The sequence below is a fragment of the Phycodurus eques genome, chromosome 1 (assembly GCF_024500275.1).
Source record: "Phycodurus eques isolate BA_2022a chromosome 1, UOR_Pequ_1.1, whole genome shotgun sequence".
NCBI lineage: Eukaryota > Metazoa > Chordata > Actinopteri > Syngnathiformes > Syngnathidae > Phycodurus > Phycodurus eques.
Genome location: NC_084525.1, coordinates 44,715,149 through 44,738,565, shown reverse-complemented (window position 1 = coordinate 44,738,565; position 23,417 = coordinate 44,715,149). Strand labels below are relative to the sequence as shown.

General features: G+C 42.6%; 1 protein-coding gene across 1 annotated transcript in view; it reads right to left on the bottom strand.

Annotated features, from left to right (window-relative positions):
* Positions 1 to 7,073: 7,073 nt before the first annotated feature.
* The window catches only part of LOC133414166 (myosin-7-like), a 47,679-nt gene continuing 31,335 nt past the window's right edge, over positions 7,074 to 23,417 (bottom strand). The window contains 11 exon segments of the mRNA XM_061699338.1: positions 7,074 to 7,241; positions 7,629 to 7,810; positions 7,878 to 7,973; positions 8,047 to 8,151; positions 11,791 to 11,870; positions 11,983 to 12,073; positions 12,142 to 12,267; positions 12,706 to 12,892; positions 21,769 to 21,806; positions 22,727 to 22,891; positions 23,005 to 23,120. Of these exon segments, the coding sequence (XP_061555322.1) occupies positions 7,673 to 7,810; positions 7,878 to 7,973; positions 8,047 to 8,151; positions 11,791 to 11,870; positions 11,983 to 12,073; positions 12,142 to 12,267; positions 12,706 to 12,892; positions 21,769 to 21,806; positions 22,727 to 22,891; positions 23,005 to 23,120 (1,142 nt within the window). The 3' untranslated portion in view covers positions 7,074 to 7,241; positions 7,629 to 7,672.

The window sequence follows — 23,417 nt, the reverse complement described above, 5'->3', positions numbered from 1 at the left end:
TGTGGCGATCTTACTGAAAATATCTTGCATTTTTGTGTTCTGAATTCAATAACTTGAAATCTGAGCATCAATATGTAGCGTATACGTTTGTGTTACTTCCGGTTTATCGAAAGTTTGAATTTAATTGTTTAAATCAAACTAATGTCTTGAAAAGTTTAAGTTTAGGCAAAATGACGACAAACCTTTTTAATCAGTCTCATAATCTGGAGGTTGCTACACTCTACGACATTTTGAGTCCTAGGTTACAGAGGTTTACTTAAACTCAGAACACACAAAATACGACCAAGAGTGGAATTTTATGGTATATTTAATGAAACACAACTACAACTACAAATTACAAAAATAACACAGAGGGTAAAAGAAAGAAAGAAAATGAGGCATATGAAAATGAAAAAGAGGACACGTGTGTGGTCGCTGGGCTAAAATAAATGAGCGTGTGAGCGTTTAATACGTTGAGTCGGAGCGAGAGAAGGCAAAGTTGGGATTTCGTATGAAGCTAGTAATTTCCCCACAATTATTAAGCACTGATGATGTACATCATAGTAAGGATTGGAGTGTCGACTCACGAATGCAGGTCAGCTGGTCTATGGGCAAGGTCTTCCTTCGGACATCAGGCGGAAACGAAGCAGGTTTGGTTGAAGAAAAACCAGATGCACAAAAATAAAAAGGAAATAGGAAAGGAAAGTTGTTGTCCTGTTTGGGGTGCGCTCATAAGTTTGCTGCCGGTTGACCTGGTGGCGGGCCCAGCTCTGGCCCTCAGAGGGATGCCGGCCGTTGCTTGCTGAGGCCCCGCCGACCGATCGTGGCTAGGGAAAGCGATCGGAGCCGCCTGCCCGACTTCTTCGATAAAAAACGCCACCGGCTTGGTTGCGGCGGGCGTACATGCACGTGGTGGCACCGGAGGCGCCCGAGGAATAAAGGGAACAAAAGAAGGGGGAGGGGTGGCCGGAGGAGAAGTAAAAACGAGACTAGCCTGAACTCATGGAGGAAGGTGCGAGTTTAGAGTTAAATACCCCAGGGGCGGGGCGTAGGAAGAGGGATTGCCGATTTGGAGAAGACCACACCCATCAGCCTGAATCTTGTCTACAAATTTGAGTAAATGGGTTTTAAAATAATATTCATCTAAAACACTCCCAATTTAGTACTCTCACGCATAGAATAATTGTTTAAACTTTGGTTGTGGCAGATGAGTTGCTTATTGTTCAACACAACATTTCGTACTTTTTGATTTCAAATCATGAACAGCTTTCCAAATCTTGTAGAGGACCTGTCGAACTGAGAATATTGACACAGACACCAAGGCATACATTTGGAATATTTCTACAGAGTTTGCAAGATACCAAAACGGGCACTTTATCTTCTGTTAAACGAAGGCACATCGTCCACAAGTTCTGGCGCTTGCTGTTCCTCTCAACGCCAGTGGGTGGAGCCTCACGCGCATGGGGGAATATTAACCACACAGTCTTCGCCAACCATTTGGTCTGGGAAGGCGTCTTTGGAAGACCGACATCAAGATTTGACAGTAAGCTGCTAATTAGGTTAAGGTCCACTTGACATACACCAGGCACTGTCCTCGCCGCCGTCTCACAGCAGGGCAGCGTGGAGAAGTGGGGTTCTCAGGTGGTTGCGAGTCTCTGTGGTGCCTTGATTTGCGGATCGCATGTCCGCTACAACACCATTAAAAGATGACACCCAGCACCCTAGTCTCTGGATACCGTCGCTCTCCCCGCCCAGGTAGACGGAGTTGCGAGATTCCACTTCGCACACAGATGCAAAGTGAACTACAAGCCGGGAGCATCAAAGTGAGACACAGACATCTGGGTTCGAACGCCAACGCTAAGTGAATTACCAGCACCAGGAGAATCAACGTGAGACACAGACACCTGGTTTCGAACGTCGACACTAAGGGAATTACCAGCACCAGGACCATCAAAGGTGAGACAAAATACATTTGGTTTTGCACCAGAACGCTAAATTAATTTACTTCCACCCCCAGCCAGCCTGGAGAGCCTCACCAACAAAGATGTCTCCTCCCTGCTGCGTGCAACAAGACATTCGCCCATCCGGGCTGGGAGTTTGGACAGAGTAACAGCGACACCCACAGGTGGCTGAAAGTCACTGCAACCTGGACTAGCTGATCACAGTCTTCACTGGGATCTAATATTTTAAGAATTTTACATGAACGCCACGAGTGACTGTATTTCTGCAAACTTTAATGCTTTTTTTGTTTTTTTTTCCTTTTTCGTCTTCCTTTCCGCCAAATCCACCTGTTCCCCGTCCGGACCGGGCCGGCCGAACACCTGGAAGCGCGACCTGCCTGCCTCAATCGTGTTCAAGACACGTAAGTACAACATTGCGGTCTACTAAAAGTACAGATTAGTGCATATTTGGGTTTAAATTAACGAGAACAAGAATCCATAGCTATATGCATTGTCACTACACGCTCATTCCATCCTCAGATCACAAGTCAGTTCCTTTTGCCAATGTTTGTCTGTCCTTTGTTTTTCTGTTTTCCTGCATTATTTCTCTTTTGTAGATTCCCCATGTTAGAGCTCATTAAATGTTCGATAAAAATTCACTACCTGCATTGTTGTGTGTGTTTGGGTTCGAGGAACGAAACCTCTGGCCGTCTCGAACTCTTATCAAAATTTCAGAAAGTGTAGCAACCTTCAGATTACGAGACTGATAAAAAGGTTTCTCGTCATTTCCCATAAATTTTATCCACATAAAAAGTGACGTGGTTCCCCTTTTACTAATAAAATAGCTCTATTTATAACGCTGTAATTTATAATTCCGCTAAACCGGAAGTAACGCTGGCGTAGCTTCAAACTAATTATTTTCTCCTAAATTAATTACATTTGTATTTAACCCATATACGCTATATATTGGTGCCTCGTGTGAAGTGATGCCAAGTTTTGTCCAAACCCAAACACACAAAACTATATTTTGCAATAAACCTAGACGGCAGCCGCCATCTTGGCAGGGTGATGTTTAAGCACGTTCTCTGCTACCTACGTTGAGCACATTCCGTTACCATAGCGACCGAGTTCCGAGCACTTGTTAACGAGAGAAGGTTATGAAGGTTAGCCATAGTGATACTGATGTTGTTGCATTGCAAATGTTATTTTGATATCTGTTTTGTGCGCTGCATGCTTTGAACTGTGGGAAGATTCCCTACGTAAAGTTCTGTTTGAAAAGGCCTCAGAGAACTGAAAACGGGTCACGAATTCTGAGCATTTGCACGGTTGTTGTACTGTTTTTCCCATTCTAGCATCTGGAGTAGCTAACCAGACAAGCTATATGCCCGTTGTGATTTTGGGAATTTTATTCTGAGCTTCGCTGTGTAAATAGGAGGTTTGGGAAGTCACTGGTCACGAGAACGTGTTCTATACCGAGAATCTCTATTATGTCAGTCAAACTCTGAGCTAAAGTCCACACGACACAAATGCCACATTTGAGGCTCTTTGTGTGTGTAAAAAAAAAAAAACCCACAGGTGGCACCCATGACGGTCGCCATTTTCGCTTTGTGTTAAAACCACAAGCCTCTGTGTTGAACGCAATTTGGTCATTTAGACTTAAGGCTTCGCATTCGGCTTCTTTTGGGGAGACGTGACGCCATCGTGACGTTCCCACCTTGGTTCCCTCTTTCGTGGCCGTGACCCGTGGCAATTTACAAATTTACAACGTGAGACTATACTGCTTTTTTCAACGGAAGGCATTGCATTGCTACAGCAACACCGCCATATTCCGTCAGCAAACGTGCAGTACACCTTGTCACGATTGAAACTGACAACACATTACAGTAACCACAGTTAATTAATGGATCTCTTTTACAAAGTGGAGTTTATTAATTCATTGCTTGTCTCTTTTAATCACTTTGGGTTTTCATTTTAACACAAAAAAAGAAAAAGAAAAGAAAATAGAGGAACAACCTGAGGTGATTTGAAATTTTCCCCAAAATTTGTCTTTGGAATATTTTTTCTTTTTTTGAAAGAAAATAAAGTTTTTTTCTTCTTTGAATCGGTTCTTGTTTTTTGAATGGCTTTTCCCTCTGCCTAAAGCCCACACCATTGCTAGCCATACAATCAATTAATTAATTCACAAGCCGAAATAAAAGTACATTTGACTTCTACCAAAGTTAAATAAAACTTATGTGAATCAGCTGAAGTCCTAAATTGCTTCACCAATTGAATTGACTTGCACTGATAGCCATCACGGCCGGCACGGTGAAAGACTGGTTAGCACATCTGTCTCACAGTTCTGGGGACCGGGGTTCAAATCCCAGCCCCGCCTGTGTGGAGTTTGGTTCTCCCCGTGCCTGGGTGGGTTTTCTCCGGGTACTCCGGTTTCCTCCCACATCTCAAACACATGCGCGGTAGGTTGATTGGGGACTCTAAATTGCCCGTAGGTGTGAATGTGAGTGTGAATGGTTGTCTGTTTCTATGTGCCCTCCGATTGGCTGGCGAGCGGGTCAGGGTGTACCTCGCTTCCCGCCCGAAGATAGCTGGGATAGGCTCAAGCAGCCCGCGACCCCAGTGAGGACAAGCGGTAAAGAAAATGGATGGATGATAGCCATTATCCACCCATCCATTCATTTTCAACACTGCTTATCCTGGTTAGGGTCGCGGGACGCTGGAGCCTATGATAGCCATTACACACAGTCAAGTCAATTTGCTTAACTAAATAACAAAATTGAATTTATTTATCAAAACTAAATACATTAATTGGTTAAATTAGTTTCAAATTTAGTCAACAAGCTGATTCGTTTCACTTCACCAAGTGTCCTTCGCAACTATTTTAAACCAACAATTAAATTGCCAACTCTCATGCAGCAATTTTTACTTTGATCGAATACATTCTGTGCACATAGCTTGACGCCGTGAACGCTTTTGTGCTACTTGATCACTGGTTCTACACACATTCTCAAACACCTTTAAAGTACATGATAAATCCATCCATCCATCCATTTTCTGAGCCACTTCTCCTCACTAGGGTCGCGGGCGTGATGGAGCCTATCCCAGCTGTCATCGGGCAGGAGGCGGGGTACACCCTGAACTGGTTGCCAGCCAATCGCAGGGCACATAGAAACAAACAACCATTCGCACTCATGCCTATGGGCAATTTAGAGTCTCCAATTAATGCATGTTTTTGGGATGTGGGAGGAAACCGGAGTGCCCGGAGAAAACCCACGCAGGCACGGGGAGAACATGCAAACTCCACACAGGCGGGGCCGGGGATTGAACCCGGGTCCCCAGAACTGTGAGGCTGACGCTCTAACCAGTCGGCCACCGTGCCGCCACACTCCATCTATACGTAGAAAAACAATCTGGTGTATGCTGTCAACCTGACTAGTTGACTTTACCACTCTGCAATGACTTTTACAGCTTGAGGTGGATTAATTGCCAGTCACATGTTTTGGCAACAACACGGACTCCTCGCTGATATCAACAGGTGATGGATTTGCGGTGCAAACTAGCAGCGGCACCAGAAGCGTGTGACACTATTTTACTAAAAATGAGATCGGCAGCACAGTCACTTGCAAAATATGCAAGTCTATCCTAAAATATAATAAAAAGCACAAAGTGCTATTATCTCAATTAATCTGAAAAGGCGCCCGCTAATGCTAGCTGAAGAGCAGACTTAAATCCTCAGCCTTAAACAAAATCACCAAACATCCTCCTGTAACAGTGAAGACAGACAATATACTGTAGTGGTCTCTCACCAACCTCTTTAATGTAAAAATCAATGGTTAATGTTGCCAAAAAAAAACATCCAACTAGCGTTTCTCTCAACTGTCAGCCATAATCCCGCTGACAGTAGATGTCCTCGCAATTTATTTCCTACCTTTCACTGGGCCCACCCCCTGACTCTCTGATCCAATCACAGACACATTCAAGGTCTCACAGACAGTCAGATGTTGTAACAACACGTGCAACACAACCTGGAGGTTTATTGCAAAACATTCCCTCCTCCAGTGTTTTTTATTTGTATTTTTTTTATTAACACTATTCTCAAATCACCAGGGGCCTCATGTACAAAGACTTGCGTGGACTTCCTACTAAAACATGGCGTACGCTCAAATCCAGAAGACGTCGTACGCACAAAAACGTGGCGTCTGTTCTTTTTCATGGCAAAGTGCAGATTTATCAAGAGTGACATGACCGTGGAAATGTGCGGTGCCTCACGCCAACTGCATGTCTGATGTACGCACGTGTTCTCATAAATCTGCACATCAGAGAGACATGAACAATTAGCACTGATGAACGATTCATGCCCGGCAACATTTGATTTTAACAATGCAATTGAGGCAAGGACTGAGAATTCATTTGTTAACCAGTGTATTTAATGAACCACTGATATTTGTGAGGACACCTATGGGGACACCTAATATATATTGGGGAAACCAAGCAACAATTGAGAATGTCACAACACAGACTGGCTGACTCTTTAGGTCAAGACTCTGCTGTCTATCTGCACCCCAAACAGAACCAGCACACTTTTGAGGACAAAATGTGCATATTTTGTAAATACAACACAGATGGTTTGAAAGAGGAGTGAGCGACGCCATGTATGTTCAGGTTTAAAAACCATCTCTAAACAGAATAGAAGGCTTACGTACCATCTCCCACATACACTTTTCGTCTCTTCCAGAGACTTAGAGGACAAATAGTTGGGTTTCCATATCAACACCCAGACTTGTGCTGTCCTACCTAGCCTTGTACATAAACTGATAAAACCGGCTCGTATGAGAGGCGAAACGTCTTCTAACACAACTGGAGCAGTCCAGTTACGATTGATTCAATGTCCTGAGATGAAATGATCTGGATGAATGAGAATATTCACAGGCCTCTTATGACTGTTGTGCGTAGGGCTCTGTAGTTCTGCTATGGTGCACAGCTATGTAGTGATTAAGAGCACTTACGGCTATAATAAACCTTAGCACGTTCAATAGAACAAGCATGTACAACACAAACTAACACACTAATGAATATAATAGATAAACAAAATAAGCCAATATGCTAATGACATAAAACAAAAACAACACAATATGCTGATGAAAATATAATAAATGTAATAAAATACAAGCTCAGAGCATTAACAATAATGAACTGTAAAAATTACAAATCATATTAAAGCTAAGAAGCTATGCAAATTGTAGCACTAGCACAAACACATTTATGAGCATGGAAAGCAAGTCATCGTTGACCCACAAATGCAGTGGCAGCCTCTCATTCCGAAATCTGCAAGAACACACAAAAGTGCGTAAACAACACTAGCTAACATTCTAGTGAAAATAAGGGTCAACAAAACTGAACAAGGAACCCTGGCTAACATGCAAATGAATATGTCACATAAAAGTGTAGGCCTGTAATGCAATGTAAACTTAATGTGAAAAACACTACAACATGCTAATAAACATATGCTAAAAGTAAAACTAGCTAGCCTGCTAATGAACATAGAGTGTAAACAACACATCTAGCATGCAAGTGAATAACAACTAATGTAATGTAAAAAAAAGGAAAAACACTAGCTAACATGCTAATGAACATAAGATGTAGTACACTAGCTAGCCTGCAAATAAATGTAGAAGGCAGTACTTCTGTAGTGACTGGCTAACCACTACTTACTGTATGTTGAGTGCTACACTGGATAGGATGAGTGCGTGCATGACTCAGCCGACAATGTGCTGCCGCGTTTGAATGCGCAGCTTGTTGACGGCGGTTTCAGCAATGTCAGCTGTTTCTTCAGCATCTTCGAGCTCGTGCTGCACCTCGCGAAAGTGCATCGAGGTGCAATTCACTTGCTCCTCCTGATGGACAGACACTGCTTGTAAAAATAATCAACTTTTCTTTAGAATGGCGACAGCGTGGACTTACGGCGGTCTCGGCTTGTAGCTTGTAACTTTTCACTTTGCTTTGAAGTTTCTCGATGACTTCCTGCATTCTCGCCTGTGTCTGGTGGTCCTCCTCTGACTGAAACACACACACAAAAACACAGAATATCAGTGTGTGTGTGTGTGTGCGTGCGTGCTCGCGCGCATGCAACCTGGCAAGTGATCTCTTTCAGCTTCCTCTCGTAGCATCGGATACCTTTCTGGTACTCCTCATGCTTCTTTTGCTCCACGGTCAGCTCCATCTGAAGATCATGCACCTGCATGCATAGGTAGCTGGAAGGTGTAATGTGTAAGGCATAGAAAAAAACGTGTAAGGTGTAACATTTAAGGTGCATGGTGTAGCTTGTAAGGTTTAAGTTATAAGGTGCATGATGTTTGAGTAAGCTATGACAATTAACATATAAGGCAGGGGTGCCCAAACAATCATACTGTATAAAGTGATGACTTTCTAAAATGGATATTCCCCACATTGTGGATTCAATTTTATCTGCTGATACTGTTTGTCTGTGATGGCAGTAGTAGGAGTCGGACACAGTACACCAGAAATGAGTTGCTGCAATTGAACTCTGCGAATTTTAACCGTGTGGCGGATATCGCGCTACATCTACCGGACTTTCTTTTGCTTGATCCTCATGGAACTGATGAAGCAACGATGGGGGAAAAGTACGGTGGCCTGAAGTGCGAGACACAACAGCAAATAACGAAACACAATGGCAAGTTAAAAAACATGACAGAAAATCACTAATCACAAAGAAATAACTAAACACAACAGTAAATAAAAAAACACGACAACAAATAACTAATCGCGACAACAAATAATCAAACACAAAAACAAATGAAAAAAACAGCAGAAAATAACTAATCAAATAACTAAAAGTTCTTGAGGAATAAATAGGACGAACTCCATCGGAACATTATTTCCCAGAAGAACTTCAAAGACTGCTTCACAAACTCACCTCTGCCTCTGGGTCCAACTTGCAACCTGAATCCTAGCATTTAACCAGGGAGTAGCCTCTGACCTGTATATAGCGTCTAAGGAGCTGAAGATTGAAATCATGAAAGCAAAACGCAATTATAAATGTGAATTGGAGAATAAATTGGCTGCCAACAATCTAGGCTCAGTGTGGTCCAGCATGAAAACTATAGCAGGCCTCAGAAATTTAAAGAACAGCAGACAGGTCATTCGCAGTGGTTTTAACTCAGGTATCGAATTTGCTAATGCTCTTAAAAATTATAATGTTGATACATTCAGGCACTGAGTCATAAACGTAGACATGGATAGCCACAGCCAACATTTTTACATGGATCTTAGGGATGTGGAACAAGCCGTCTGCTCAGTAAGCCTAAACAAGAGTCATGGACCTGACATTATATGTAGTCCTTTACTTAAAAAAAAGCATTCCACTACATTTTTAGCTATAAGTCTTTGCAGGCACAACGCGTACCTATGGTCTGGAAGTACGTGTTGGTCGTCTGTGTCCCCAAATCCAGTTGCCCCCAAACTTTGAATGACTTTACACCAGTAGCTCTTTCATCGATTTTAATGTAAATGTTTGAAAAACTGGTTAACTCAGAAATGCTAAGGAAAACACAACATGTACTTGATCCGTTAGTTTGCCTCAAGGCCACACAGAGGGGTCAAGGATGCCACACTCACTTTGTTCAACTTTTAAAACATCTGGAAGGAATTGAGTCTCATGCTAGGCTTCTGTTTGTATATTTTGTTTTCTTCTGCTTTTAATACAACCTCATATTCTAATTCGTAGCCTTTTAGAGCAATTTGATTAGAGCAATAATCTGGTGGGCTGGATACTTGACTTTAATTAATCAGACACGGAGAATGAGGGTAAATGGGATTCTATCTGACCAGGTTTGCTCCTCAGCTGGCTTCACACAAGGATGTGTGCTTTCACCCCTTCACTTCATTCTCTATTCAAATATGCCGTAGCAGATGTGAAAATAGGAGCATCTTAAAGTATGCAGATGATAGTCTGCTGTGACCAGCCACGGCTCGGTCATCGACGACTTTGTCAGATGGTGCGAGGAGTCCTTTCCTTAATTAAACATATTGAAGCAATTGTTGACTCAAAGCCGAACTTCGAAGCAAAATGTGAAGCTGTGTGCAAAAGGGGCACCAGTGTTTTGTTGTTGTTGAGGAAACTGTCTTATTTCCATGTTGACAAAACCATTATTAACTTATTTTATCATGCTTTAATTGAAACAATTGTATCTATGGCCTAAAAGGCGTGAATCACATCTTAGTCCAGCATCCCTGACAAGACAGTTACAGTGGATAATTAGCTCAGTCTTCAATGATGGATCCCACCCTTCCCACAGTGAATTTCACCTCCTTCACTCAAGGCGAAGGTTCGCAGTCCCAAAATGTAAAACCAAGCAGTATAGAAATTGCTTTATTCCAGCAGCAATTATCGAGATAAATAAGGCATAAAGTACCAACAAAGTACCACTGCGCACAAGAAGTGAGGTTTGAATATGAGTCTTAAGTTCTTTTGTTTGTTTTTGTTTGTCTATTGTTGTAGTTGTTGTGGCTACATGTATAATTTGCTGCAAAATAAATCTATGTATGGGTATGCATAAAGTAAACTGAACTGAAGTAATTGTATATACTGTATAAGTGTCATGTGTGTGTGTGTGTGTGTGTGTGTGTGTTCCGGGTTTTGTCTTCCCCTCCCTGTTTCACACACACCTGCTCCTGTGAGCATCTTCACCACCTGTGCCTCGTTCACCCTAATTACCTATTGTATTTAACCTCGTGTCTCATTCCCTCTCGTTGCCAGTTCGTTGTACCTTGTCGTCACGTTCCAGCATTCCTTGTCACAGACTCACAGTAAGACTTGACCCTGTTCCGATTATCAACCTCGCCTCTTTGCCTCATGTTTTTGGATACTGTTGCCTTTCTTGGATTGCCTGCCTGTGTACCGACCTATGCCCGTCTATTAAACCTCTCTTTTTGGAAACTGTCCATTTGTTTTGGAGTCGTGCATTTTTGGGTCCTATCCTCTGTTCCGTTCATGACAATAAGTGCATACAGCTAAAAAAATTATTAAGAAACCAATCCAAAATGATCAGTTTCTCTGATTTTGCTATTTAGGTATACATTTGAGTAAAAATAATTTTTTTGTTCAATAATGCTGAACTACCAACAACAAAACTCCTAAATTCCAATTACCAATATTGTCATTTAGAGAATTTATTTGCAGGGGAAAAAAATGTCAAAAGCCTTTCTCATGTCCAAAAATACACCTCCAATGAAACCTACCCCCTGCGTCAAGCTTTGAATTTCTTACCTTAATGCCGCCTCAAAAAACAATGCTTGTATTGAGAGGGTACAGTGTGTCCATGAGAAAACTCCAACAACAACGAGAAATGAACGACACTAATCGGCTGCTGAAGCACACAAAACCAAGGAAAACCACATCATGTCTAGTATCAACAGAAAGCTTGGGGTTCTCTACAGCCGCAGATTTAATTCAAATGTACGTCAATACACGTATGAACCAACAAGAGGCTGTAATACAGTCCCTTGTGGTGTATGCAAAACATTCTTGTTGCTAGCCTAACGCTGCAATGCCACTTCCAATCTTTAAACGAACATACGGTGCCAAATGTTACCAGATTACCACAATCTATACATCATTGGAAATAATTCTCAATGCCTTTTCAGATAATGTATATAGCTCAAAACATGGCTGTGTGACATCTAATCGGTTTCCTGCTCGAGGGTCACAATTGTGTTGGAGTTGGAGGTGTCTGGAATAATGAGAGACTGTTTATTAGTTTTTCAGGAACATAGTATCCATACTAAATGCATCTTTGGCTCGAGTAATGTGCAGTGGGTCAGGTGTAAGATGTTGCGTGTAACTTGTTGTACTGACTCGTGTCATCAGCTTGGAAATTTGCTTCTTGCCGCCCTTCAGTGCCATCTGCTCCGTCTCGTCCAGTTCGACCTGCAGCTCTGCACACGCCCCCCATACACACCACACACACACACACGTACACACACGTACACGAGTGGTGAAACAAATCCCCTCATAATCCCCAGCGCTAAAAAGGGAGGCGGCGCCAACCTTTAACAGCGACCTCCATGTTTTTCTTCATCCTCTCTAGCACGCTGCTGCTATCCTGCTCCCTCTTCAGTTCCTCCGCCATCGTGGCCGCCTATGGGTATCGCTGCACCATGTTACGGTTAGAGGGAAAGAGTTACAGGTGAAAGGATGAGCACTCACCTCAGTGATGGCCTTCCTGGCTTTCTCCTCCATGCTACGACCCTCCGCCAGTGCCTCGTCAACTTCGCTCGCCAGATGACACACGTCCGTCTCCAGCTTCCTCTTGTGGCTCACCAGACCCGCGTTCTTATAGACAGCACAAATCAGTACATCTATGAATAAAACGATCTATCAAGCAGTCAATCATACAATCGATCCATAAACCATTCAATCAAATGATCAAACAATCTGTCCATCAAGCAGTCATCAGTCATATGATCCATCACTCCATCAAATGATCAAACTATCAATCAAATTATTAACCCATCAAGCAATTAATCAAGTGATTGATCAATCAACAAAAGCACGAACTAACTAAACACTAAATCAACCAATCAAAATATAAATGAATCAAAACATCAATAAATAAGGGGATCAATCAAAAAAGTTATCAATCACTAACAATATATCAATCAAATGATCAATCAAACAAAAAATGTCTGTCCCCGTTGGTGTCTGTCCCCGATATTGATTGCGACAAAACTACACATGGCTCGCGTGCCACCGGTCATGTGGGCGGCATACCTGAGTGTGCAGCGGCGCGATGCTCTTTTGGCTCTCTGCCGCTCGCTTGTTGGCGTGAGCAAGCTGAATGTCCATCTCACTCAGGTCCGACTCCATTTTCTTGCGCAAACGAACTGCTTCCACGCGAGCGCGAATCTCCATCTCCAGGCTGGCCTGCATGGCCTCCTGCGAGCGTTGGTGACTCCGCCTGGTGGACGACACACCGACTCTGGCACTCTACCCTGCTAACTAACATACATGTTACTGAACATGCAAGCAAATGTATATCAGCAGCCATGCGATTGAGTGTGCTAATACAAAAAGCAAATATACAGTGGTAAGCATGCTATTAGTGGTAGCCACAAAAGTAAAGATACTAATGTACTCATAATATTATACCCAGACTACTCAACGTGCTAATAAAATAAACTCATAGCCACTATCATAAACTTTCTCATGAATTTCCTTTGTTCCTCTCGGCTTGTCCCGTTAGGGGTCGCCACAGCGTGTCATCCTTTTCCATTTAAGTAGAGCGTATATTGGTTTTGGAGAAAATCGTAACTAATTTAGGAAAAGAATACGATAGCTCGATTTTTACATTTAACGTTATAATCAAACTATCTTTGTGTCGTAAAGGGGAACCTCATCTCTTTTTAGATGTGTAAAATTTAGGGAAAGGGACGAAATACCTCGATCAGTCTCATAATCTGAAGGTTGCGACAGGAATGAAATACGAGTCCTCAATTTCAGAGGTTTAACTGTTTCACTCAAACACACACAAAAAAAATGGGAAGTGGGATTTTATAGAAAATGTAATTAAATCTAAAAGGGAAATCTACAGGGAGAACATTTGGAGGGATTTAACTAGAGAACAAAGGACACACAAACATTGGTAAAGGGGCTCTGGCCTTTTATGCACAGGAAAAGGGCTGGCCCAGGGACCACAAAGGAAGATAGACCACGCCTATTAGTATTACTTTTCCATCCTAGGATTATTTTTAGAAGTAAATTTAATTCCCAGCTAATGCACTGTCATGCACATCATGGTTCATCTATGCAATGGTGTTTCAACCTTATTTGGTGGCTAATAACACTTACTGTCCATTTGTGTAACATTTCTGTGTTGGTTCTGAGATAAACACAGGCATATTCGGTTGAAAAACAGATTTAACCAGCAGACATTTGAATTTCCATCCATCCATCCATTTTTCTTCCCCTTTCGTCGGCTTGATCCAGCTTGATGGTGGGTCAAGGCGATGTCTCTAGGCGTTGTCTCTTTGGAAGATGGCACAGGTTGGCAGGAACACACAACAATGCACTTACCAAAGTACATTTGTGCGTATCACCCCCTTATGGCTATAACAGTTGTCCATGACGACGTCTTACTTTTTAAGGTGTGCCAAATGTGAATATACACTGAACAAAAATATAAATGCAACAGTTTTGTTTTTGTTCCCATTTTTCGTGAGCTGGACTCAAAGATCTAAAACTTTTTCTACATACACAAAGGGCCATTTCCAAACCAGTCAGTACCTGGTGTGACCACCATTTGCCTCACGCAGTGCAACACATCTCCTTCGCATAGAGTTGATCAGGTTGTTGATTGTGGCCTGTGGAATGTTGGTCCACGCCTCTTCAATGGCTGTGCTAAGTTGCTGGATGTTGGCAGGAACTCAAGTCGGTTACGAAGACGAACTACAGTCATGTTGAGACCCCGATGAGGACGACGAGTATGTAGGTGAGCTTCCCTGAGATGGTTTCTGACAATTTGTGCAGAAATTCTTTGGTTGTGCAAACCGATTGGTGCAGCAGCTGGTCTCAGACGATCTTGAAGGTGAACATGCGGGATGTGGATGTCCTGGGCTGGTGTGGTTATACGTGGTCTGTGTTTGTGAGGCCGGTTGGATGAACTGCCAAATTGTCTGAAACGCCTTTGGAGACGGCTTATGGTAGAGAAATGAACATGGGCAACAGCTCTGGTGGGCATTCCTGCATTCAGCATGTCAATTGCATGCTCCCTCAGAACTTGCGACATCTGTGGCATTGTGCTGTGTGATGAAACTGCACATTTCAGACTGGCCTTTTATTGTTGCCAAACTAGCTGTTGGAATGGCAGAACGTTATTCAGTAGCGTGATGTCACGTGAGTCAGCAGCTTCGCCTGGGTCTCGTTGGACGATTAAGACAGCACAAGAGGAATCTAGGGATTTGTCGTCACACAGTGGTCCGCTAAGGTGATTGCGAGGCAAAGTTGTTGTGGCGTCGACCAGGGTCACAGAGGCACTTGGCAGGTCATTTGGAGAACAACAGAGGTTACCTGGTTGACCTATCGCGTCCTCTGTGGCTTTGTTCAACTCAGTCAGGCCTCATCATAATGATGGGTCCCGCTTTTTATCTTTGGACAGGCTGCGGAGCCCCTCTAGTAGTTCTTCTGCCATCATCATATCATCGTCACAGTTTAATTCGCCACCGTCTTTAGACATCAGCTGTGCAGCCTCAGCTGCAGCAGTGAGGTCGGCTAGCCGAGCCTCCGCATCATCAAGTTGCCTTTCAACATCGCAGAGGCAGGTTTCAGCCAAGTTTAAATGTGCGATGGTTTCTGTCAGTTGTGCAGTTAACTGGACTTGTTTATGCGGTTCAACTTCCAGTTTGTGCGTCACCCGAGCATCCTCGAGGTCGCTCCATTTTAATTGGGACACCAAGTTCAGATCCATGCAACCAAGCGTTGGAGCAAGATTTTTACCTTTTAAGGTTTTGTGCTCAGCATCACTCATAACTTGTGTGATGTTGTTATTAAGGACTTCAAGGCTCGCATCTTTGACAGATTCTGCATAACAAAGCTAAACTCAACCACAAACTCCCTAAATACAAGGGAAAATAACATTTTAGACCACTGCTACACTACGCTAAATAACTCATACAGTGCCTCACGCAGCTCTGGACTCATCTCATCACGCCTTAATTCACTTAATACCAACATACGGCCAATAACTTAAATGCGTGAAGCCTTCCGGTGAAAACAGTGAAAAAGTGGACCAACAAAGCAAAGATAGAACTTCAAAGCGGTCTAGACTGCACAGACTGGAGTGTCTTTGAAAATTCAGCTGGCAGCCTGGATGAATATACGGACACTGTCACATCCTATATCAGTTTCTGTGGAGAGGTCCCCCCCCCCAACGAAGTCATTTCGCACGTTCGCTAAAAACAAAGTGGTTCACTGCCAAACGTAATCAACTTCGCCAGGCAAAAGAGGATGCATATCGAAGTGGGGATAGGGCCCTGTATAATCGCGCGAGAAATCAGTGGACTAAAGAAATTAACATTGCAAAGAGAAACTATGCAGTAAAGTTAGAAAAACAGTTTACCGCTAATGGCTCTAAATCGATCTGGCATGCATTACATTGCTAACACATTACAAGCAACCAACCCCCCAAGATGAGAACAATAAAAGACTAGCCGACGACTTGAACACCTTCTACTGCAGATTTGAAAAGGACACACCCCACACCCACCCAGCCGCACAACTGACCACCATCACACCTCTGACGAACAGGATGTGAGACGCATCTTCAAACAACAAAATAGTGCAGACTTTGCTGCACTATTTGCATATCTGTTGTTGACCAATACTGGCCAGTCATGTGCCCGAGTAGCATCTGCAACATTTGCACAATCGACATTGTCCCAGATTATCGGACTATTAGTCACTTTAAACTGCATACATTTCTTGAAGTTTCGGTGCCCTTTGCACAATGGTCATTGCACCGGACTATTGTTTTATTAGTCATTACAAACTGCTCTAATTGCTAGAAGACTCTGCATCTTTTTGCACAACTGAAAAAAATAAATTGTACCGGCATTACCAGATTACTAGCAACCTTTTATTGCTCAGTGTTTTTTTTTCAATGTCTTTATGTCTCAAAAGTATTCTCTGTCAATTGACTGTCTGCTGTCGTACTAGAGCGACTCCAACTACCGGAGCCAAATTCCTTGTGTGTTTTTGACATACTTGGCAAATAAAGATGAAGATTCTGATTCTGATAACCCGGGACAAGGTCTTTAGTTAAGTTACTGACGAGCTCTTCCAATGGCAAGATTGTCATATTGACTGGGACTTTCTGAAAGTTCCGCCATGATTGCGTTGCGTCTGCAGTAGCTGTACGTGGTACACAACTGAATTGTTTGTATTGTAAGCTTGTTTGAGTGGTGCGTCTAATTTGGAATAGAGGGACAATGTAAGCGGTGTAATTAATTGTTAAACAAATACATAGCGTTTGCAAACTAAGTTGTGAGGGTTTATCACGTAACTTTAAAGGTGTTCGAGAATGTTCGTAGGAGTGGTGATGGAATGGAATAAAATTTACGTCAAATTTTGCGCACAAAGTTTATTTGATAAAATTAAAATTGGGTGTTTTCAATTTAATCGTTGATTTAAAACAATTGCGAAGGCACTTAGGTGGAGTGAAACAAATCAGCTTGTTAATTAAATTTGAAATTTCGACTAATTAAACCAATTAATTTATTTAGCTTTGATCAATTAAATGTAGTTAAGTCAACGAATTGATTTGATTGTGTGTGGTGACTAACGCTGAGCAAGTCAATTCAGCCATGGCCCAATGGTTAAGATCATCACCTGCCACCATGGGGGACCTAGATTCAAGACCCCAACTGGACCATCCGCCAACATCCCCTGGACTCACGGCTGTGATGTCCTTGAGCAAGACACTGATACCCCAAAATGCTCCCCAGGCGCTTCAGCTGCCCCCTGCTCCAGTGTGTTCCACTAACATCTGTATGTGTTCACTGTGATGGGTTAAATGCAGAGAACAAATTTTGTATGCATGCATGTTCATGACAATAAAATGGTGATTCTTCTTCTTCAATTAATGAAATCAATTTAGAATTTTAGCTAATTCAAAAAGTTTTGTTTAACTTTGGTAAATAAGTTAGAGATACTTATAATTCAGCTTGTGAATCAATTAATTGCTTGTGATTTACAATGATGTTGGCTGAGGCAGAGGAGAAAAGACAAAACAAACAAAAGAAAAAAAATCAAAAAGAAAAAAAATCAACCAATAATTCACAAAAAATTAAGTTTTTCAAAAAACATTTTTTTGTTTTGAAAAAAATAATCCGGTTTTTCCATTATTTCTTTTTTGTTAAAAATTAAAACCCAAAAGGATTCAAATTAAAGAAGCAATTAAGTAGTATCTCCACTTGTAAAATAATCTGTTAAGTAATTGTTTATTAATGGTTTGTGGATTTAAATCAGGTTAGGTTAGGTTAGGTAAGGTGGGGAACGTTTGAGAACGGGAGATCCGTTAGTGCTTGCCTTTGATGGCGCAGTTGTTGCAAAACAGTGGGATACAGTCACATTAATTCCCAGCTAATGCACTCCCAGATGCTTGACCAGGACGCCGAAAAGGGTGGTTTGAAGAAAAAGGAGGTGAAAAAGGGGAAAAAATGAACGAACAACTTCAAGTGCAGGACAGCCGCACCCCTTGAGTGGTGCTGGTCGCCAAACTGTGGTCCGGGTTTGTCGGAGCGGCGGGGAAGGTGTCAGTGCGTCTCCGCCACCACATGGTGAGAGGTGGGCTTCCTGGCTGAGCCAGTATATTCGACACGGTGAGAGAAGGAGGGAACGAGACAAAGGGGCTCTGGCCTTTTATGCACAGGAAAAGGGCTGTGTATACACAGGCATATTCGGTTTACAGATTTAACCAACAGACATTTGAATTTGGTGAAAAACAATCACTAGTGACATTGGTGTGGTGGTAAACACTGGGAGCATTATTGCAAAGTTCTTAAAGTTCCCACCCCAGACATTTCATTCAGGCCTAATGGATTCTTAAGCCATGTTGGTTCTTGTACAGCTCACATTGCTGAACATGACGCATATAGGCCATGGCCGTACACAAACTTTAGTCAATACGTTGCAGTGCTTAACTCCTTTGTCACTCTGTGTGTGTGTGTGTGTGTGTGTGTGTGTATGTGTGTGTGTGTCAGGGCATGGGGGGGTTGCAAATTGAGTGCCGAAACATCCACACTTAAGCGGCATACCCAGGAATCCGATCTGTATCGGATTTCAAACAACCTCCATGAGGTTTGGCATAAGTCTTGTCTGAATCAGATTTCATGTGGCTTTTGATAAAGTCAAGACGGTGTGGGGGATGCCAGTCTGAACAAGACCGTAGTATGTCCTGTGTGCTAGAAAATGGTTGGCTGGACCCTGGAGTGACCGCCAGTCAATTGTGGGGTACGAGAGACAACCATTCACTTTTACATTCACTTCTTCAGTCACTGACTCGGAAGTGGACACACATGCGTAGAACGGAAGTCAACTATGTGTACCACTAATCTATCAGTGAAGCATTTAGGTTGATAGTAATACAACCCCAATTCCAATGAAGTTGGGACGTTGTGGTAAACATAAATAAAAACAGAATACAATGATTTGCAAATCATGTTCAACCTATATTTAATTGAATACACTACAAAGACAAGATATTTAATGTTCAAACTGATAAACTTTATTGTTTTGAGCAAATAATCATTAACTTAAACATTAACATTAAAACCGGCATCAATTTGTAAAGGATATCACCACATGGGTTCATGAACACTTCAAAAAACCAATGTCAGTAAATATAGTTTGGCGCTACATCTGTAAGTGCAACTTGAAACTCTACTATGCAAAGAAAAAGCCATTTATCAACAACACCCAGAAACACCACCGGCTTCTCTGGGCCCGAGCTCATCTAAGATGGACTAATGCAAAGTGGAAAAGTGTTATGTGGTCCGACGAGTCCATTGTTGTTTTGGGAAATTGTGGATGTCGTGTCCTCCGGGCCAAAGAGGAAAAGAACCATCCGGACTGTTATGGACACAAAGTTCAAAAGCCAGCATCTGTGATGGTATGGGGCTGTGTTAGTGCCAGTAGGATGGGTAACTTACACATCTGTGAAGGCACCATTAATGATGAAAGGTACACACAGGTTGTGGAGAAATATATGCTGCCATCCAAGCAATGTCTTTTTCATGGACGCCCCTGCTTATTTCAGCAAAACAATGCGAAACCACATTCTACACGTGTTACAACAGCGTGACTTCGTAGTAAAAGAGTGCGGGTACTAGACTGGACTGCCTGCAGTCCAGACCTGTCGCCGATTTGAAAATGTGTGGCGCATTATGAAGCGTAAAATACGACTACGGAGACCCCGGACTGTTGAACAGCTGAAGCTGTACATCAAGCAAGAATGGGAAAGAATTCCACATACAAACCTTCAACAATTAGTGTCCTCAGTTCCCAAACATTTATTGAATGTTGTTAAAGGAACAGCTTCAGTGCTTTGCGGGTTTTTCCATAATATTCATAAAAAAAATAAAATAATTCATCAAAAAATAAAAATGAAAAAATACAGCCATATCAGCAGCCATATTGTGGAAAGACGCGTTGTGTCATGTTGATGCACGAGAGAGGTTTCCCTGCATGCCAAACAAAGAGATGAGTTGACTGAGAGGCTTTGTACATGCCTGTACTGTGCTGTACATGCCACGGGCACTCATCGACCAATGAGAGCACGAGTGGATTTATCCCGTGAGCTGATTGGCTGCGCATCATCGTAGCCTCACGCTGCATCTTCCCTTGTTGTGTCTCGCCAGTCTCGTCCACGCTGTTGACTGTCTCGCATACTGTATCTTAGTGTTGTGTTGGTGATAACTTTTTTTGTTTAAGCGACAACTTTTTTGGATTAGTTAAGCCCTTACAATGCCACCTAAGCGCTGTGCCCCTGCGAAAGCTTCCTCCGGGGCGCCCAAGAGGAAGAAGAAGATGATGACCATCAGCGAAAAAGTGAAACTTTTAGATATGATCAACGAGGGCAGAGGTTATGCATCTGTGGCACGCCATTATGGCGTGAATTAATCTACAGTGCGGTACATCAAGAAAGAGGAAGCAAACATCCGCAAAACTGCTTCAATAAGGAAGCGAAACGTGTGGTAACTCCGCGTAATAAGAGACGGGGTTGTGTCCTTGTACAAGGGAATTTTGAAGCAAAACAAAAAACAAAGACAACAACTACCCATCACCATGTTTTTCTCCAAGGTAAAACCCGAGCTTCACAGCGCCTCCAGCAGAAGAGTCTCTGAGTGAACCTAAAGCCTCTACGAGTCAAGTGAGAGCCTCTCCTCCGCCACCAACGTAAGCCTCTTCGCCTCTCTCAGAAGGTAATGTTGATGAATGTTAATTACTGTATAATATTTTATAATTAGATTTAAGTAAATACGTGTAGTGTTGTAATCTTTGTCTCAAATATGTAAAATATAAGTACTGTTTACATATCTTTAACATTCTAGTACTCACATACACATACACGAAATTTCCTAGGGGAGAAGGGTGGGGGTCCAAATCCTACTTCGCGGTTTTTCACCTTTGGCGGGGGGTTCTGCTCCCATTAACCGCAAAAAACGAGGGATCACTGTATTCTGTTTTTATTTATGTTTAACACAACTTCCCAACTTCATTGGAATTGTGGTTGTACAATGTCTGTATGTGAGTTGGTTAAGATACTTTGGGTACGGAAAACTCAGAGCCCCTTAAATTTTTCAGTTTGTTATATTGCAGCCATTTGTTAAAATGATTTAAGTTCATTTTTTTCCTCATTAATGTACACACTGCGCCCCATATTGACAGAAAAAAATGTAATTGTTAAAATCTTTGCAGATTTAGTAAATAAGAGAAACTGAAATATCACACAGCCATAAAAGTATTCAGACGTTTTGCTCAGTATTTAGTCGGAGCACCCTTTTGAGCTAATACAGCCATGAGTCTTTTTGGGAATGAACGTTGGTGGACAGCCATTTTCAGGTCTCTCCAGAGATGCTCAATTGGGTTTAAGTCAGGGCTTTCGCTGGCCATTCAATAACAGTCACTGAGTTGTTCTGAAGCCACTCATTCGTTATTTTAGCTGTGTGCTTAGGGTCATTGTCTTGTTGGAAGGTGAACCTTTGGCCCGGTCTGAGATCCTGAGCACTCTGGAGAAGGTTTTCGTCCAGGATATCCCTGTAATCCCTGTGCCACATTCATCTTTCCTTCGATTGCAACCGGTCGTCCTGTCTCTGCAGCTGAAAAACACCCCCACCGCCTGATGCTGCCACCACCATGCTTCACTGTTGGGACCAATCAGTATCATCAAACACAGCTGGACTCCAATGAAGGTGTAGACCCATCCCAAAGATGATCAGAAGAACTGGACAGCACCCGAGTTAAATATATGAGTGTCACAGCAAAGGATCTGAATTCTTATGGCTGTGTGATATTTCAGTTTTCTCTTTTAATAAATCTGCAAAAATCAATTCAGTTTTTTTCTCTCAATATGGGGTGCTGTGTGTGTGTGAAAATGAACTTAAATGATTTTAGCAAATGGCTTCTAGATAACAAAGAGTGAAAAATGTAAGGGGGTCTGAATCCTTTCCGTACCCACTGTAGCAACAACAAAAATAAAATTGAGTTTTACTTTGCTTCTTCCAGCTCTTCGATCTGGCAAGCTGGCAATTTTTTGACTTGAGTTCGTTGTCACATTTCTTTGGGGCCAATTATGTATTACTCGTGCACTCACTGTAGTTGTCTCGCCATGCTGCACTATTTGCAGATACTGGCCACTCATGCCAGAGTAGCATCTGCCCCATTTGCACACTGATTGAGGAGTATCTGTAACATTTGCACAACCAACATTGTCCCAGATGATCGCACTACTCGTCACTTTAAACCGCATACACTCCTTGAAGTCTCAGCGCCCTTTGCACAATGGTCATTGCACCGGACTATTGCAATATTAGTCGTTCGAACTGCTCTAAGTGCTAGAGGACTCTGCATCTTTTTGCACAATTGTTTTTTGTCAATGTCTTTATGTCCCCAAAGTGTTCTGTAAATTGACTGTCTGTTGTACTAGAGCGGCTCCAACTACCGGAGACAAATTCCTTGTGTGTTTTGGACATACTTGGCAAATAAAGATGATTCTGATTCTGATTCTGATCTTCAGTACGGCATCTGTCTCATACTTGGTCCTCCACTGCACCACCTGGCTGTTGGCATTGGACAGCGCCCTTTGTAGCTCTGCCTTGGACTCTTGCTCCGCCTCCAGCTGTTCACTCAGCAGACTGCAGTCATGACGGGATGCCTGCACTGCCTGCACCAGTACCACCCGGGCCTGAAAGAGAGACAGCAGTCACAACCCTAAACCCATCAAAGCCCCTTTCCAAACACTTTCTGTCTGCTCTTTCCTTCATTGGTTCATCAAACAAGCAACATCAAAAAGGTTACTTTGCTCTCCTCCTCCAGCTGCCTTTTCAGGTCTTCCAGGTTCTGATAGAGAGCTTTGGATCGCTGCAGTTGACTACTCTGTCCCTCGCGTTCCTCTAGGCGACGACTGTACTCGGCTGCCAGGCAATAGGAAACACTGTCAAAACATTTAGGATATGTTGAGGAACATCTAGATACTATAAAGCTTAGACTATCACAAGGTCCAAAGGCCTAAACATATTCTTCCACTCCATTCTTATCGGTGGGTGTAATGCACATTACAACTGTAACTACAGCAAGCATTTTTTTTTTAACCACAGTGCCATCCGCTGGAACTGGTGGCTTAATTCCCCACTTGGCCCCGGTAAATTCTTTCTCAGTTCATGCCATATCTCTTTTTTTTTTTTACGTAAACCTGCTAACTAACTAACTAA